The sequence below is a fragment of the Lepisma saccharinum genome, chromosome 25, assembly GCF_977018435.1.
Source record: "Lepisma saccharinum chromosome 25, izLepSacc3.1, whole genome shotgun sequence".
NCBI classification, from domain to species: Eukaryota; Metazoa; Arthropoda; class Insecta; order Zygentoma; family Lepismatidae; genus Lepisma; species Lepisma saccharinum.
This window is the reverse complement of record NC_139253.1, coordinates 17,931,162-17,951,253: the sequence shown is the minus strand read 5'-3', so window position 1 is coordinate 17,951,253 and position 20,092 is coordinate 17,931,162. Positions and strand designations below refer to the sequence as shown.

Sequence of the window (20,092 nt, the reverse complement as noted above, 5' to 3'; positions counted from 1 at the left end):
CTGGCTGATAAGTTTGTGTATTCACCCACCAGCTGTGGTCTCAACCTATATCCTCAGGGATGTTAAATAAAATAAATAGTTAATTTTTCATTTTACTAGTTTAGTTAGTCAGTTAATTAATGTTAGTTAGTGAATTAACTGATGTATAAGACAGTACAATAATTGATTAATAAGTTAGACAGTATGTGAATTGCTTAATTAATTGATTACTTAGTTAGTTGGTTGATAATGCTTGATATTGGTCATATACTAATGGAATGGATGCAAAAGATCGATACATTTTTATTGTTAGTTATTTTATTAAAGGTTATAGACTGCCCAGGGACAAATTGGGGATGAAGAGTCCCCGAAAAAAGGTCTACGATGGAAAAACGTCGCCAAGAAGAGGTAGACCAATTGGCTCGGAGGAAAGGCTTGTTGCCCGTCCACCGGAGGATACCCCTCCAACTCCTGCTCCTGTACCTTCTCGGCTTGCTCAGCTTCTTTCTGTTTTATCTTGTGTGGACGTGTGCCAGATGGAATGGCCTCAGGAAGTCTTCAAGGCTATCCTGTGTAGGTTTAGTAGGATGCCGAAGAATGGGTGGAAGAGGGCGACAGACTTCTTCTGTGGGGCGACAGACTTCTTCTGTGACAAATTCTCTGTTGTTATTTCCATTGAGGGCTTTAAGTCTTGAGCGAGAAAACTATTGGTGACAGAAAATGGCCGACGGTGCTCGTGGAAAGACTTCTCAATGGAGGAATACAAGCGACGAACTCTTGGGTGGCCAGCATCGAGAGGAAACTAGAGTTGCTGGGTGCCAAAAAGGAACTGTTGGAGAGACGGCGGGCTGCTCAATCTCTGAGCCGCGAGGAACATTCTAAGGCGAAGCAGATAATGCGAGGACAAAAGCTTCATCTGGCAATGCCTAAAGATGTGACTGCGGCAATTCTGAAAGTAGAAGATCTGATCCTGGCTCAAAAAAAGAGGTTGGTTATGCATTCTCGGTGGAAGGAATTCCATCGAGATAACTCATGAATCATTACTCCCCAATTATGGGAAAAGTTCATATTATCTCATTTGGTATTTGATTATTTTGTGTGTGTGTGTGTGTGTGTGTGTGTGTGTGTGTGTGTGTGTGTGTGTGTGTGTGTGTGTTTGTGTGTTTGTGTGTGTGTGTGTGTTTAGTGACATTACATGTAAAAAAAAGTGCATAAAAATGTGAAGATGTCAGCTGCAAACAGTGTCGGGTTTGGCGAGGCTAGTTTTTAGAAGGAGACAGCATGTAAGTATTCATACTCTCTCTTTTTCTCATCCCTCCAGCTTGCTACATTATTCAAACAGGAAAGAGTATTAAATGTTTTTAGAACGAAAAACACCCGAACTCCCTTGATAATAACAGTTACCCTTCCTGGTCCCAATCTCAACAAACAATCCCACCCTCTCTGCATCACGTGATGCACCTGCAAGTAACGGTTCCCTCCTCCCTTGTCATTGCCTTTCAGGGAAAGACCAACTATCACCCTCGCCCAGGCTAACGTCAGGTCTCTGTTGCGTCCAAAATTAGAGGAGCTGATAATCACACACGATTGCCCTCCCCGACTTCCTTCTGATCACCGAAAGCTGGTCCTCTGAAGAAGCGCTCACAGCCTCTTTTGCTATCCCCGGTTACACAGCCATCAAAAAAGTCAGGACTACGAAGGGTGGAGGAGGTATTATCTTTTATCATCATGAAGACTTAAGTATCAAGGTGCTTTCACCATCCACCAATTGTGAAAATAACGATGAAGTTGAAATCATTAACATAGCGAAAAAAATAAATGCGAAACATATCCCTGGGAATAATCGGGATATACAAAGCACCCAATATATCCTACACAAAATTATCACATTTAGAGACAGCTATCTCTGAAGTTTTCCCATGTGTTGACAAATTGATTATTTTAGGAGATACAAACGTACTTTCTTTCACCAGACAAACCAGAGACAAAATACTTTCGATCAATTCTTAATTCTATCGGCCTTACGCAAATTATAAATAAACCAACTAGAATAACAGAAAATAGCGAATCACTCCTGAATGTCGTAACAAGATGACCCTGCTATTGTACGTTCATCAAATGTAACCGTACCTATCGGAAAGTCAGATCACTGCATGATAAGCATCACCCTTGCCATTGAAAAACCGAAAATAGAAAAACAATATGTCATAATACTGTAACTTCTAAAATTTCAATGAAGAGAAATTTATGTTCTTCTTAAAGGTTCGTATAACCACTTTTTATAGATGCAAAATGATCTAACACAGTTAATTTAAGTGGTTATTATTTTATTTTATCTGCGACGTTTCGTTCTGGTTTCCCAGAACTTTCTCAAGCTACACTAAGATATACATACAAAAACACAACCTAATATGGCTAGTCATTCTACACTTCGTTTTGCAAAGAAAAATTTGAAGAAGATGCTGCAAGAATTGATTGGGCACAAATTAACAGCTACGACAACATCGAAGATAAAGTACAGAAGATCTCTTCCAATATTATCCACCATTTTGATAAAATTCACCCCTTCGCACTAAATCGATTAAGCATAAAAGCGTTCCATGGATATTCAAAAACACGAAATTACTCATGAAACTCCGCAACAGTGCTCTATTAAAATATAAACACACAAAGACAAACACCAACTGGGAACACTACAAGAAACTAAGAAACTTTACAACTACGGTATAACGACAACAGAAAAAAGCATTATTTAATGATCACCTACATTCCAATAAAAACAACAAAGAGCTGTGGAGCAAACTCAAGGCGTGGGGAGTATATAGTAAAACTACTAATAATGAAATACCCTCTGATATAGGAAACATAGACAAAATAAATGAATATTTTTCATCTGTCGTGAGGCCGACTGCTGAAAATCAGCTTTAAATAAAACCAGTAATTTGTTTAACTTGAAAATATTTAATGAAAGTGCACAAAACTTCCACCTACAAGAAATCACTAAATACGACACAATTAAAGTGGTAAATAATATACGATCCAATGCCTCTGCCAACGATGGAATAACAATAAAAATGCTCAAACTATTACTTCCGTTTATCTTAAGTCACCTTAAGTCACCGGACTGGACAAAATCCAATCAGCTGGAAAAAAGTGAGCATGATCCCTTTACCTAAGAAAAAAGTAATATTGTCCTTAAATGATCAAGTCTACTACCCATCCTTTCCAAGATCACCGAAAAAATTGTTTACAATCAAGTTAGAAATCATGTCAACAGCCTCAATCTCCTTCCGAAATGCCAATCAGGCTCCTGCCCTGCTCACAGCACAGCGACGGCGTTGCTAAACATCACCGATGATATATTTCGCTCAATGGACAAGAGTATGACAGTTGCTCTGGTTTCACTGGATCTGACAAAGGCTTTTGACAAGGTTCATCATGACCTGCTCTTAAACAAATTGAAATATTTTATAATTTTTTGCTCCCCAGCATTCAAATGATTCACATTATACTTGACAAACAGGCAACAGAATGTTCTTAAAAACTGCCACGCCCTCTCTCTCGAACATTCTTCCGCTAGAAACTGACATTCCGCAAGGATCAATTCTAGCTCCTCTCCTATATACAATCTTCACAGCAGATTTAGAACCCAACATAAGCCTTGTATGGTACATTTTTATGCAGATGACACCCTAATACAAATCCCATTTCCACCAAAATCACCAGACTCTGCAATTACACCATCAATACCTGGTGTAATACAAATGGTCTGAAAATAAATCCAAATCCAATCTGTTTTCACAGTCATCGGTTCCAAGAATAGCCTCCCAATAACAAACCTGAATATTCTACGTGACACAATAGAGACATCCGATATTCCACATTCAAAAAGTATCAAACATTTAGGAGTTATATTAGACGAACACTTAAACTGGGACCTTCGTGTCCAAGAGCAAACTTAAGAAAGCCTACGCAGCACTAAGATCGCTCTATCAATTTAATGAATACTTAAAAACAGATATTGAAATGAAACTTGTCTGTTTGAAACAAAGTCAAAATTCCTTCATATTAAAAAATTCGATCATATTCTTCCAACCCTGAACGAGAACAAAATGCTAAACATGAACAGATGTCGCAGACTTAATTTCTGTTGCTTTATACAGAAACTCTTGCATAAAATAATCCCCAAAAATTTACTCGAGAAACTAAATGCCAGAGGAGAAATTCACAACTACAAAACAGAGGAACAGGAAAACGTTAACTTTTCAAACACTCACTGGAAATTTTCAAATCTTCTTTTACACTTTCAGCGGCAAAAACATGGAATAAATCCCCCCCTTCCTAACAAATTTAAGAATGAGATAAAGAATCTACTGTTAGATGAGCAATATCTCTGTTCAAGCTCCCATGAATAGCACTACACGATACAGCTTAAACTACGTACAAGCCTCGCCAATCAATGACAAATCTTCAACTACTATACCGTAATATTTACATTGTTCTATCTTACCTCACAAAACTAGCATAATTATATACATTAATATCTCAATATCCTTGTGTGAATCACCTGCTCAGAAATGTTCAGTACGTGTGTGTGTGAATGTGTTTTATTTTCTTTCTTTACGTGTTTTCTTGATTTTTTTAAAAATTCTTTGTTCTTTTGTTTGTAACAATTTTTCTTCTTTTCTTATTATTATGATTTTGTTTATGTACAAGAGGTAAATGTATACACGGGGTTAGGTGGGAGAACAGCCACAGGCTGAACCTCGCCCTTCACTAAAGGAAATTTGAATTACTACACATTGTTTCATAGTTTATAACGCAAATATTATTTGGGTTCCAGAAGCATTATAGGTCAGGGGTTTCCAACTGGCGGTAAACTGATGATTTTCAACGAATCTTTGGAGAGTAATAACCTGGTCCACTTTCCAAGCTGTCGGCGGCTAGTAGAAGATGAAGAAACACTGGACTTTTCTGAATTCAGTGCAAATATTAAAGAAATAATGGATGTGTTTGACTCCAGATTTAAAGATTTTGAAGAACTTAAAAGCAGCATCCAGCTATTTAGCAATCCTCTTGGCGTTAACATTGAGGAACAAGAAGCTTCTCTCCAACTTGAATTGTGTGATTTGCAAGCAATGCGTTCCTTCAAACTAGCCAAGAAAAGGGGCCAGAGTTTTTCAAATACCTTTCAAAGAAATGCTTTCCAAACCTTCGTAGTTTTGGGCAAAGAATCGATGTTCGGCAGCACATACACGTGTGAAAGTGTTCTTTCTTCAATGAAGTTCATCAAGAACCGTTAGAGAAGTCGATTGGCAGATTCTTCACTGCCTCACCTTCAGAGACTTTCAAATACAGAAATTGAAGTGGACATTCCAACTTTAATACAAGAAGCAAATCGGCCTCAATTTTCACGTTGATCACTTACTATGAAGGATTCTTATTTGTATGGTGTGTTTTTCATTTCTTTCAATTCATCCTTAAGTATTGGGTTTTTGTGAAACAAATTGTAATTATACAATTTTGATTTGTGGTTCCATTGTTTTTAATGCCTCATTTTAGAAATTTAGGTCATGTGAAAGTAAGTACTACATACTCAGTACAATACTTACAATTTTTGTAATTTTTAATCCCCCCCAAAAGAAAGAAAATGCGGCCCGCCAATCAACTGCTGGATATAATTTTGGCCCTCAAACCTTTTGAAGTTGGAAACCACTGTTATACGTGATTGTTAATACAATTTTCTAGCAGAGTGGAGACATGTAGATAGAGACTGGAATATTTGTAGTGTTACTCACAATAAAGGTAAAGTTCCCCAAGAATATAGGACTGTGCCATGAAGGCACATCTAGGAAATGTGGGGATAGGGTCTTATACATTTTCGATCTCTGCCATTTTGGAGGTGATGTCTGTAGCACCATGCTCTAGCCACCTTTACCCTCCAGGTACCCATTTTATTTGAGGCTGGGTGAGCCCCGGAGCCACTTTATGTAGGGACAAGGGCATACAATTCTGACCTTAGATCACCCACCACAGGAATCAAACCTGGGTCTCCCACGTGGGGCAGTCAAGATGCCCTACTGACTAAACCACAGCAGCCCTGTTACACACAATACCAACTTAATTAGTCTGAAATCACAAGACACATCTCACCACTGGTTTATATTCTAAGTTACTATCAATGTTTTTGCACATTTTTTTATGCTGTAAATGTAAAAAATTTAAGTAATTTTTTTAAAAAAATAAGTATTATAGGTAAATACAAGTAACATCACATATGTAATAATGTGATTTTAGCATTTCCCGCACTAAGTCAAAATATGTTATCATGGATATCTACAGTTATGTAGAAACAAGATGTGCGTGTGTCTAACTAGGAACATGTTGTAACATCATTGCCTGCAAGATGTAAAGCAGGGACATGCGATACTATAGTGTAAGAGCAGTGTGAACACTGTACAGCTAGTATTTTAACTACATTGGATTACATCCAGATTTATTTACATAAATACTACACTTACACAGTGATTTTCTGAAGGACAAATATTAATACAGGACACAGTAATTAAGAAAAATAGTAAGTTAACATTAACATTTGAGAATGACGAGATTTTTTTCACGAAACATTTTCACAACTTTATAAGTCAAGTAGTTTCCAAAGGTACTGTTGTCCTGAAGCCATTTATACTCACCCATTACGAAGGAGATGGCTTCTTTGGTTTTACTGTTTGCGCAGCCATGTCCTCCCTGTCAATTCCAAGCATCTGTAATTCTTCGTCACTAACTTCAGGGAATGTCTTCCTTGATATTATAGGTGGAGGTGGTGGTTCTGGAACACTGGGATCCGTCTGAAGAGTTGCGGCACTTCCAGTTCCAACCTCTTTTACGGCTGTTGCGTGCACAGGTTTCTTTCTTGGAGGAGTGATTTTTGGAGGCGGAGGCACAACTGGTAGATTTACTTGCGTTGGCACAATACTCGGAGTGCTTGGAGGGGGCACGGGTTTAGGTGCAGGTACTCTCGGGGGAGGCATGCTTGGAGGTGGCGGTGCTACTCTGGGCCTCGGTGCCTGTTGCACCGGCTGCGGTGTTGATGTAACAGACGCAGTTGCCATAGCTTGCCGTATGCTGGCAGAAAGCATAGCTTGCTGCATTGTAGCCAGCGGAGCACGCAGTGCTGGCATCATCGGCATGAAAGGTGTCTGCATTGGCACGTATGTTTGAGGAGTGTTGATCTGTGCTGGCTTTGATATTGTCACTGGCTGCTGCACTGGTGTACTGGGTTCGGTCTGCGGAAACAGGATGCTCAGAGTATCTTTGAAATCTTGAGGCAGATCCTTACTCCCTGGCTTGCTAACTGTTGGCTGACTCACCCTGACTGTTACAACGGGAGTCACAACTTGTTTAGGCTTCGGCACATCTTTCGCACTCGTCACTATTCTTGTGTCAGGTTGGGAATTTGCTGCCTTCAATGCTTCTACTTGGGAAATCAGTGCAGACTTATTTTTTATGGCCGTCGGGCTGTTTTGGGCTGCCATGATAGATTTCCTTATGCTGTTCCCGACAAGACCGAAAGTAATGTTCTTCAATCTGTCTTCTCTAACCTCCTCCAGCTTTGATTCAACACCACTTATCTTCGATACAGGAGCAACAGTAATTTTCTTCTTGGTTTGCTGTTTCAGAATTGGCATTCTACCAATGAAAGGTAGCTTTGGTTTTGATGCTTCGGTAGTTGATACCGGTGCAGGTCTTTTGAAGCTTTTGGCATCAGATGCCTTGTCTTTTTGTACCGTTGCGTCTTGCTTACTTTCAACAGATCTTCTCTGTTCTGTCACGTCAGAGCTCCTCTGCTTCGACTCCAAGTCTTTCTTCTCCTTCTGCAGGTCGTACATTGTGACGTTCCATCGACTTGCCCTGTCTGCCTTATCACTGTCTGATTTATCGTAATCTTGCTTACCTTTTACCCTGTCCTTAATGTTCGTCAGCAAGAGTTTTTCACTCTCTGTTATTGTGTCAGGTTTTCTAGACATCCACTCCTGCAAACTTGCATCTTCCGGATGCAAACGTGTCGAAGGTGGCTCGCGAGGTTCCTTTCTCTCTTCTGGTTCGGGAGAATCCCATCGGGATTTAGGCTGCTTTACAGGATAAGCCCAGAATGGTTTCGAGGAAGGTTCCTTCTTTCGCATGCTCACCCGAATACTTTTCGAGGGGTCCTCTTCCCGAAGGGCTCTCTCTTCGTCTTCACTTGAACTTACACTAGAGAGGTACTCCGGTGAGGCTGGCCTCAAGAAGTGTTTGGAATCTTTCGAGCTGTGGTGACGAGTATGCTCATGGCTTGACCTTGATGGTGAAACATCTCGCTTCGAGCTATGATACGAAAAACTGCCTTCTCTTTTAGAAGTTTCACCTCTCCAGTGAGATTCTTCGTATCTCTTTGATCCATAATCCCTTGGACTATTTCTACCATGCTCCTTGTCCTTATGTCTACTTTCACTTGACTTGCCAGAAACTTTCTCAGTTTCCTTATACTTGTCTTTGTCTTTTTTATCTTGCCTGGATTTTTCACTGTTGGTTTTCTCCAAATCTTTACTTCTAGTTTTGCTTTTCTCTCTTGATTCACTGTCACCATGCTCCTCATCTTTATCAGATTCTTTATCTTTTGATTGAGTCTCTGATGATATTTTTGCAATCTCTTTTTCTACTTCTTTTGCCTTTTCTATTGCTTGTTCCACAGCTGATTTCTCTACCAATTTCTTCGATTCCTTAGCTTTCTTCTTCATGGCCTCAAAATGCATCATACGAGCCCTGTTCTCCTCTTTCAACTGGCGTCTTTTCTCAATATGATACTGAAATGCTTTCTCCCTATTAGCCAACCAATCTGTTTCCCAATGTGGATTCTTCTCAATAAATTTCTGTAAAAGAAAACAACATATATAATTAAAAGAAATTCAGTGGTACAGAAAAATAACTGTGTTAAGATTTCTCATACATTATACATTTAAGTCACGATGGACACATGGAGATGAGCTTTATGATTGAAAATTGTTCATTTATCTACTTGTTGCAGTTCCAGAAATATTTAGGACCTATAGACAATTAACACTAGTAAGAGCAAAGCAAAGACTGCACCTATCTTGAGATACTGATGTTCCTAAGATGTATACTGTTATTCATTTTCTTAAATGTTTTCATAATCACTAAAGGTAATTTTAAAGAAGAAGAAAAGTGAAAAAAATAGGTAGGTCTTTGTGGTTACAAGTGGCTGTCCTCTGCTACTAGTATCCAATGTTTCACTTCATTGTTTAACCATATTGATATTTTAAATCCTGTGATTTCCTTAGGATCCAAGGATACAAAATGTTGGGCAGAAGTAGTAACACAACTTGTAAGTAAAGAAACATTTTTTTCACCTTTTTCCCCCCAATAAAACTGTTTGGATTTTGCTGGCAGAAAACTCTATGTCATATGTTAGTCTCAAGGATGTGGTGTGAAATTTAGGGAGATTTCAGACCAAAGCAACAAGTGGCACGGTCACCCTTCAGTCTATAAGCAAGCATTCACTATGCATGCCATTCAGAAAACAGCCCAGTCTGAGTGACACATGTAGCTTGTCGAAAAGTTACATTGATTACTGAGGGTTTGCTTCCAATAGACAGATGTTGCTTTGGTCTGAAAGTTCCATTATTGTTAGAGATTATAACAAGATCAGTGTAATGGCAAATGGAACAGTACTGCTGCTTCTTAACACATACAACAAAACATTGCTCAATCGCTCTATTAATCTAATGAACTAGTTTGAGGTTAGATAACGTAACTAGTGTCTTAAGTTTTGAGGCAATGTAACAATGATGCATGGTGGATGTACTGTGGTCTGTATTCTACATGAAAATAAACAGCAGATTGTGAATGTAGGTGCTTACAAAATCAATACACAATTAGCCTTGTAATAAAGATGCACTGTGTTCAATTCCCAGTGGAGGCACTTTGCCCAGTGGTTTGCATACAACTTTAAACTGTAGGTCCAGTCCTGATTAGTTTATCTGAGCATAATAGCAGGCTTCTTTGTCAAACAATTTATTGACTTCCATACGAAATACACAACAAAATTTTCAACAAGAGAAAACTTATCTTATACTTTTTTGCTTTGATACCAGAACAAACTAAAAAATAAATAAATTCAAGACTGACGGTGGTATATATATATTTATGAAGCTAATACAGGTGTTGTGTAATCACAAATGTTGCTTTGCTTATACTTAGGGAGGCTTTGAAATTATCAGAACTACTAAGCCTTTGGATTGTTTTTCTCTTGATTGAATACCTCTGACAAAGAGTCCACAAAGATACTAGGAGTGATTCTGCAGCAATCATTATTAAAAAAAAACACGTATATCTAACAGTGCATAACAATGACATGACAATGTGATTCTGCTAGCAAGCTAGGTACGTAGATGCTACATAGTGCAGTGTTCATAACAGCAACTTATGTACAGTGGTGGTAAAAAATAAAAATCCCCCATAGAACTCTTAATATTAGTAGCCTTATAGGGGAGGTATTTTTTATCCATCACTGTACATATCCTAAATCGAATATGAATATTTAGTAAAAGGTCAGTGATTAAACAAAACACTAACTACTAATGTGAGCTTACTGAAAGAGCTGAATTTATATGTCTAGATTTATTTATACTTATAAGGGGTGTCTCAGAAATATTTTCATTTTTGAATGCACCCTCTGGGGCAATTCACTCATTACGGAGAAATGAGATAGATCGCAAACGCTTGGCAACATTGTTAATATTTAGTTGCCATGGAGCACTTTATGGGGCAGCAACGTACGTTTCTGTGTTTGTCCAGTTTATAAAAATAATGATTGTTATGTTGTTGTGTGTTGTTTGTACCGGCATCATTATAACCTGGCATGAATGAGACGTCCCAAGCGCAAATTTAATTAAATATTGGGTGAGAATGTTTGAAAACACTGGAAGCACTATAACGAGTAAACTGCCGGGACATCCAAGGTCAAGATCGAACAGAAACGTTAATCGTGTGTGCCAGTCTGTCAGTAAGGATCCTCGCCAATCGTTAATAATTCAATATGAAAACATGAACAGTCACCATTTGTCCAATACCCTTTTCCACAAATAAAAATTTCAATGTTTAAGCTTTCTTTTGGTAATAAATTTATCTTTATACAAAAAATTTAACTATTTTAATAGTTTTAAAAATGAAAATATTTCTGAGACACCCTTTAGTATCCTGCTGAAGAACAGCTGAGAGACTTGGATTTAATAGTGTTAACTATTTTGTTAACAGAGATATAGTTTGATTCATTTGGTTTATTTTGTTGCCACTTTTGGCTAAGTGTGAAGATGAGGATGAGTGATATGAAGAAATTGATGTAGACACTCACAAAGAACACCCATGATTTGAACCCGGAACCCATGGCATACAGCATGCTGTGCTATATCCAAACAGAGATATAGTATAGAAACTTTTGAATAACCCCGCTTTAACAATAGATAAGTGTGTCTACCTTTGGACACTAGGGTCTTCCTTGTAATGATTGGTAAGAATATCTGCTCCACGTGTGCAAAGTTACATATTGAAGAAGGTCAATGCATCTCTGCCACTCACCATCATAGCTGCATCTGTTGCAACTCGTATCTCCAATATCCAGGTCCAAGGGCTGAACATTAAGGCTCAGACCACAACGGCAGATTTTTCAAAATTTCCTCTCCTTTCAAAAAACCACGATCACGTTCCAAAAATCTGAAAAATTATATCAGCTTTGAATTGCTTCTAGAGCATTGACATGAATTTATGTGTGGTTTGCTTTCGCTCTTATCTAGCGTATTATCAATAGTTTAATAGACAAAACTATTGAGAATATAAAAATTCACATCAGTACTCTAGAAGCAATTCTAAGCTGATATAATTTTTCAGATTTTTGGAATGTGATCGTGTTTTTTTGAAAGGAGGAAAATTTGAAAACATCTGCCCTGGCAGTGACCAAAGGTGCAGCCGAGACTTTGGCTCAACAGGTTCAATTAGCTACCATGTGTGGTAGCCATTGCAGAGAGAATTTTAACCAGCTTTACCAGTTAATTTTTGATGTCGCAATTTCATGAATTGATGCACATGAGCTGCAGATTGCAATGAGGTAGTATTTTCAATGGGTCCTTATCTACATTTTGACAATGTTGCAGGGGTCGAGTAATTAGCATACCTTTGTGAGAAAAGTTCCAGGACTGATTTTTTTTATTCTCTATCTGTGATATTCAAACACAAGTAATAGGTGTTATTCAGTCACCTGATATGTGTTCTGAATAGACATGGCCTTGAAAGTGTTTCCATGTAAACTCACTAGGTGGCAGGGCTGTGCTTAGCAACCCACTGTTCGGCTTGTTGGCGCATTTGTTGGAAGTTACACGAGAGACTTGATGGACGTGGGTTCCAAGCAGAAAGTTTACATTAAGTTCTGCCTTAAGTTAGGTAAAACCCCTAGTGAAACATGGAATATGATACAGCAAGCATGTGGTAATGAGGCCTTATCGAGAAGCCGTGTCTTTGAATGGCACAAAAAGTTCAGCCAGTCTCCAAAAAAGTGAAGCGACAACCCTCGAAAACAAAGACAATGTTGATTGCATTTTTTGATGCTAAAGGTGTAGTACTCCATGAATATCTTCCAAACCAAAACTTTTATATTGACGTCGTGAAATGTTTGCATGAAGCAAATCGGTGGCACATTCCTGATTTGTGGACATCTGGGCAGTGGTTCTTATTGCACGACAATGCAACTTCCCATACTGGCCACGCATTGTATCCCTGCTCTACCATATCTCCCATATTCACCTGACCTGTCACCATGTGATTTTTTTCTTGATTCCCCATGTGAAAATGCCGCTGAAAGGGAAGCATCATGAAGATATTGCAGCAATCCAAATGGCTGTGACAGATGTGCTGAGAAGCATCCCAGATGCTTTCTCTGCTTGCTTCCATGACCTCCAGAATCGGTGTGCACAGATAGCCAAGGGGACTATTTTGACAAGACCTAGGCCCATTAGTTCGTAAGTTGAATAAATTATTTTTTAGAAGCTCAGTTCTGGAACAAAGGTTGTATACTCTCCACATAACACGTAAAAAAGAAAATGAACATGCTACCACATTACTGTCTCGCATGCATGAAGATATTTGCCTAATGCACATTTGTGCATCCTTTCTGAGAACCAGAGCCTTGTAAGTAGGTTTTCTTGTTGGTTGATGCACAATCAATGAATAGTGGTCCACTGCTACTGTTCTGGCTTTCTAGATCACAGTTCACTACCATTTCTTTCCAAGTTAGATCAACACCGGAAATCTTCAAGTTCCTCCCAGAAATCACACTCAAGACTGCTCAACCAATAGCTAAGTGAGACCTCACCAAAATATCGGGACTTGCACAAAATTTACCACGTTCAACCGTGTAATGTACTAACAGCCAGGTGCTGGCACAGTGACTGAACACATTGGGTAAGTACTCAAAGAACTTGCTATTGTTTGAATCCTGGTCTGGTGTCTCCATCAGTTTTATCAGATCGTTCACCTCAGAAGTAGCCGAATGTGACACAAAAGCAATGTAAAATAATACAAATATAATTCATGTTTACAATGAGGAAACAATTACTACTCACATTGCAAAAAGGCAAGAAATTACAATGATTTCCAATCACAACACCAATCATGCAATATAGTTACTTTCATCCCATAAGAACAACGCTCAGGCTCTTACGTTCTATGTAGAGGCATGCATATTTAAATTTTGACGAAAACTCGAAATGTGAAATAACAAACTGTAATGTTCATTTTTCATGTTTTGAAAGGTGTGAGATGCATTTTCCTCCCTTGTCTTGTCATGAAATGAACTGCAAAATGCAAAATAAACTCAAACACGAAATTTGGAGTTTATTTACAGACGCGACACTTTCTGAAGTCAGAATAATCCTGCAAGAGCTATGCAAATCACAGAAAATCGTTTAATTCTGCTGCAAATAATTGAAAAGCAAAAATAGATCCCTTTATACAGGAACAAACTTATAATCTGATATATTAGAAGGGAAATGTTTCTTTTGTGTAATAAGCGTAGTTTTTAAAATCAAATTCAGGGTTTTATTTACCATTTTAACACCGATATGCCATTTCTTTCTATTGCTTATCATACCAAAATGTGCCTAGTTTTTGCACCAAAATCTTGGTATTTTATTCACCATAAATAAGGAACTAGTCATGTGGCACAGAAGATGACATTAGTCAAGAGGCAATGGAACATTGCAATAAATAACAAAAGCAAACACATTTCAATGTTAAAAACATTATTTGTGTGTGTGATTGAAGAATAAAGATATATATATATATTGTAAATATCATTGATCCTACAAAACTCCATGGGACAGGAGGCCTTCAAGTTGATTTTGTTTTCATGGGACAGGAGGCCTTCAAGTTGATATTGTTTTAAGTCCATTGTTATGCACAGATAGGCTAATCAGGACTGGACCTAGCTTAAACTGGAACCCAAACCACTATGTGCCTCCACCAGGTATTGAACTTGGGATCCCTTGATTACAAGGTGACGACATAACCACTATACCATCGGGGAGGCTCTAAGAGTCCTTCAAGGCTGAGGCTTGTCAAGTGACTTGGTATTGGGCAACCGATGACATTTGAGACTGGAGTCTGCCAATATTGCTTTCAAGTAGCTCCGTAATTATCCTCAAAATGTTCGGTCAACATTGTACTTTTGGAGCTCTGACAGGGATGAAATCCTGGACCACTCATATCAAAGACAAAATCACCAACCCTTCTATTATATGCAAGTTGAGAATTGAACCTAAGGATAATTGCAGATAGCCACAAATATCAAAGGTGGTTAATGTCATTCATTACTCAAATTCCCATCATCATGGCACACCCTAAAATCTTCACATAACCTTGTATTTAGTCGTGCTATTGGTTTCTAGCGGAAGGGAAGCTAAGAATGAGTAAAAAACACTATCTTTGCTTTCCTTTCTGTTGAACAAGCCTACACATCCACATGCATAGCCCACATAAAGTAAACTAGCATCCTAGCAAGAGAGCCACTTACCATGTAATTTCCTGAATGTCCTTTGCTCTTCAGGTGAAGAGACGCACAATGCAAGTCACCCATCCAGATATCACAAAGTTTGCAGTACCACGCTGTTGCCGAGATGAAAAACTGAAGACCTATGGGGGAAAATGTTTTTTTAAAAAATCAATATTGGGTAATAAAACTTAAAATGTGCTTCCATATATTTGTAAGGGTTTTGTACAAGTTTAAAAATCATTACATAAAATGACATTTTCCAACACAAATATTTTTATACGGTAACAACAAAATTCATGTGCGTCTCACAGATGCATAGATTTCACTACTCACTTTTGTGTCCTCTGCCTTGTTTCCACAACAAATGTGCAACATTCCATTTATTCAATGCACTAATTGTCTTGTCAGACTGATAGTTTCCACACCCATAGAATTAAATGGATGGGTGGACAATTATTTAGAAAAATATGCACTGGTTGTAAGGAAGAACACATTTTAATATTATGGATATTAATAATGCTGACAGCTTGTGCAACACAAATTTCTGAAGATTCCTTTCCTTCTCCTGGAAAGAAGATTTGGTCATTCACTTTCCTGCATACCTCTGTACAAATTCAATAAAGCATGTATTACATCCATATAGTTCATTGGCTCAAATAGTCTCCAAGTTTGTATACTGTACTATTTCAGATTACTATTATATGCTTTGTTGCCATTTTTTCCATTTCTTCAGAGTTGCATGGTTTCTGTGAATGACTTAAAGCTTTCTCCATACAGTTTTCCAAACATGGCATCATAAAAATAATGCTGTTTAGTGGATTGATACTGAATTCATCTTGAACTTATCTTAGGTGCATGATTTAATATTCTAGTTTTTCTTGCAGCTACATAAATGAGCTCAGAATCATCTTTTTGCTCAGGGTGCAGCATTGTTGCATTTTGCACATCAAACCATAGATCTTGCCTGCTGATTTATTCAAAACTGAACCATAGTTCCTCAAATCAAACACACAAATGTATTGCTGCTAGAAGTAGAACTGGTATAATCACTTTATTTTGATTTTAATAATTTTATAATACATTTTAAATTAAATAAAAAATAATTGACATACATGCAAACTTTAATATCTTGCACAGTAACACTGAACATTCCACATGCTGATGCTGAAACATAAAAGTTGACATAAGGGAGAAGGAACATACCAGTACCTGCAATACAGTAAACAAGTCATAATGCATAGATTGGAACTTTTCCTCTTGTCAATAGAGAAAATCAACAATACCAATGCTTTCAAATTGTAAAAATTAAAAAATGTTCAAAATTGATTAGTGGGTGAGCATTTGTCTCCAATTATAAGCATCAATTTACCAGAGTTTGCCATAAAATTATATTAAAATACCTGTTATGCAATCACAAAATATAATTTTTCCTTGTGTGAAACCAATGGAAAGTTAAAATTTTGCACAACGTTCAGGATAATCGGACTCTGCGAAAGTGTCATATGGTATTGTTGCAGACTCCATGAAAGAGCAATAATGCTGGCAAGTATAAATAAATAAAATCCAATCAATTCTTTCCACTATCAATGCATCAGCATCGGATTGGGCCCAGATAGCAGCTGTAAGAAAATACTGAAGACACATTGGTTTCCATTTTGTGTGACATTAAATGTCATTGGCTCCAGTTTCAGTGTATCGACATCAGCGCCAGGAGACATTTCTGAGTGATGACTTCAATATAATACTTCCTCATGGATTTGCAGGGACGGGATTCAGTCCACATTAATTATGCCCGTAAGCTAATCAGGCTGGACCTAAGTTTTAAAGTGGATTTTAAACCAAATTCAAACCAGGACCCCTTGACTACATGAGGTCTTGCAGTGAAACAAAACAATTCACGCTGACATGCTAGGGGTTCTCATCCACCAACAATTAAAAGAAATAGACTGACTACCAATTTGATTCCAGATGCTTACAACAATGTTTAATATATTGCAATCATACAAATGGTAACATTGTCGAGATATTTAATGAACATATGTGAGCATGGGTCTCACTGCAAAAAGGAAATTGCAAAAGTAGAAATTTATTTTACAGAAACAATGGACATGAATTACCTACTTAAATTTTCTTTCTTCACTTGAGACAATATCACTATTGCCACTATTTACAGATAATTGATTATACTGATAAATTGATATGTGATTGTCAGCAATATCAATAAAAGCACTGAGTGGTCCTATTAATTAATAAACAGAGCAAAGTTCAACAAAAAATTTAAGTTTTCCGTTTTATCTCCCTGCTTCTAACTCGAAAGGTTATAATAATTTTCCTCTTTTAAATTCTTTAACAATGGGCTCCTTTACATTAATACCTTTGCTTTCTCAGAAGATGAATTGATAAATGTTTCAGAAGTCTCTACAAACTTTTTAGTGGTATATTTTTCTACACATAACAATTAACTTTCCATTGTCCACAAAGAAGGTGTGCATAAAAATTATTACAAAGTAAATGAAAAGTAATGAGGTTTTTTATTTGAAATATGAGATGCTATTTGGCAGCATTACTTTTTATTGTAAGTTTCTGTGACAAATTTACAGCTACATAATTTTACAAGATTGCCATGCTTATCAGGATCAAAAAACAGCCATTCCTGAAGGTTATTGGAAGATCCTTTCTCCACACACACACACATTCCTGATTTTGTTTCTTCTTGTAGACCAACTCTGAATACATTCATGATTTTCAACGTTTGGTGCTTTCTGTCTAGGAAGCAAGAGATCAGTGATGATAGGAATTGATGTACCAATCATATGCTGCTTGGCAAGCCATAATCATCAAAATGCCATTGCACCATCAACGTCGCTGGTCCACATACCCTATGTTTCGAACATGTGTGTATATTACATGAAGATTTGACACACATAGATGTTCTACGTATAATTTTCAGCAAAAAATGCAGACTCGGCCAAGACTCGAATCCGGGTCTCTGGAATACCGTGCCATTGTTCTACCTACTGAGCTACAGAGCCTGGCTGGCTTTGTCTGATTTTTCGCTGTCGCTGTTTGACCTGTGTGTAATCGTCTACAGCAACGGGATGTGTTGCTTTTGAAACACTGTAGACATCAACGCTGCCTGGTTCCTCCCAGCGCAGAGATGTAAATTACATAGCCAAAGAATTATATGTGTATATATTCCCATTTGCAATAAATCTCTTAGTCTACTCTTGTTGGAGTGCAGTGTTTAGAACTATTTCTGTTCCTCAATAAATCTTTCACATATCTTACTTATTTCCTTTACTGTAATTTTGTCACAGTTATGTCAAGTAAACTTGATTTACTATTGCAAACTCCTCTTTTAAACTGTTTCATTTCAATCTTTTTAGCAATGGTATGACTGGAATTTTTATCCAGTGCTGTTGAACTTAAACTGAATGTTCAATAGAAGAAGCACCATTTCACACAAATTCTAATATCATCAAACTATAAGTAATATTACATGGGGAACTCATGTTCACAGACCACATGTCATGTGCACTCTTTAAGATTCATATTTTTCAGTGTCTATGATGTTCAACTTCAACCACCTTCACCAGCACTGTAAGCAACCATAAAGCTGAAACAATCATTGGCAAGTATCAGTATATATATCAATTTGTCCATGAAGATGATCAGGGAAAAATGTTTCCATGTAATTAACAGCTTTTAGTGTTTCAGCTTACATAGATATTCTTAACGAACATAGCAAATCATATGCATATGTGTGTAATATCCAAGTATCCATACAGTTTCCTTCTAAAAATAGAGAAATTCATCGAAACTTTAACCACTTGATAGAAATGAAACAAATACAAGGAGACCCTCCATTTGATTTTTCTTTATCAATTCTGCATTGTGTGCATTTGCAGACAAAATTCCTGTCTTGATGTCTGAACAGAATATGATGCCTACAAAAAATTCTCTCCTTCATAAATTTCACTCGCATGTAGTTCATATAGGTATTTACGGGTTTCATTATCCAAGTTATGAAAAAAAAAAAAACCTGAAAATCAACAATGTTCCCAAACTATATATCCATAACTGCATTTTACGTCAACTTTCAAAAACATTTAATTTACAAAGACATTCTAAGAACAGGTACCAGGTAACCAAAAAACATTCTGTTGGAATTAGAATACACACTTCAAAATACCGCACTTGGTAGAAAATTATTCCTGTAGCATAAAAAATAGTCACTGCCACCATGAAGGTAATTCTGCCAACATAACATGAACATTAGCATGTCAAAACTCCTTACAACTGAAGCAAGGAAAAATGCAATTTTCACATCAAGGATTGAGAACTGTCCATCAATGAATGGAACAGATGGTGCAATATCTGAAGAATATGTTGGACACGGTCACCAGCCAAGGTGCGTAATAGGTTTTGCATGTTATATTAGCCACTTATGGTTTTGCATTATCATTCATGAGTACACCATTCTTGCAATTCATGAGCTCAAATTGATAATTTAGCCAGTCGGAAGCAAGATTGCAGTCCAGCGATAATTTTTTTCAACATCCTTTAGATGGAGTGATAGTTTTGGTTGTTTGGGGATAAGTTCATGAAGTGGCAACGTCCTGTAAAGAGCCAGCTTCTCATGAAACAAATCCATCCACTGAGGAGACAGCAAGGGAAACGGACATCTGCTCTTGTCAGCTTCCGAGCCATTGTCAACTCTTGCACATTCTAGCGATCCAATATGTTTTCTTCAGACCTGGAATCGGGTGCATCACTTCCACACATAGTGGTTCTTGTGCACCTCAATAGTTACCAGCAGAATCATGTTTTCTGGGGATGCACGTCTCCCTGACCATGGTGCAGTCTTGAGCAATTTCTAGCCTTCCTGGAATTTCCTGTCCCACCTTTCGACTGCCTGTTCACTCACAATTTCAGTACTGAAAGCTTGTCATATTTTCTGTGCAGTAACATCACTCCTAAGTTTAAACTCATACAGCATGCGCGCCTATTTTTGGA

The 20,092-nt window shown here is 37.6% G+C and overlaps 1 protein-coding gene across 1 annotated transcript in view; it reads right to left on the bottom strand.

Annotated features, from left to right (window-relative positions):
• Window positions 1–6,458: 6,458 nt before the first annotated feature.
• LOC145978917 (uncharacterized) overlaps window positions 6,459–20,092 on the bottom strand; it is a 46,950-nt gene continuing 33,316 nt past the window's right edge. The window contains exons 10-11 of the mRNA XM_083111892.1: window positions 15,098–15,216; window positions 6,459–8,888 (exon numbers count right to left, since the gene is read on the bottom strand). Coding sequence (XP_082968018.1) covers window positions 6,675–8,888; window positions 15,098–15,216 — 2,333 coding nt within the window. The 3' untranslated portion in view covers window positions 6,459–6,674. The remainder of the gene's footprint in view (window positions 8,889–15,097; window positions 15,217–20,092) is intronic.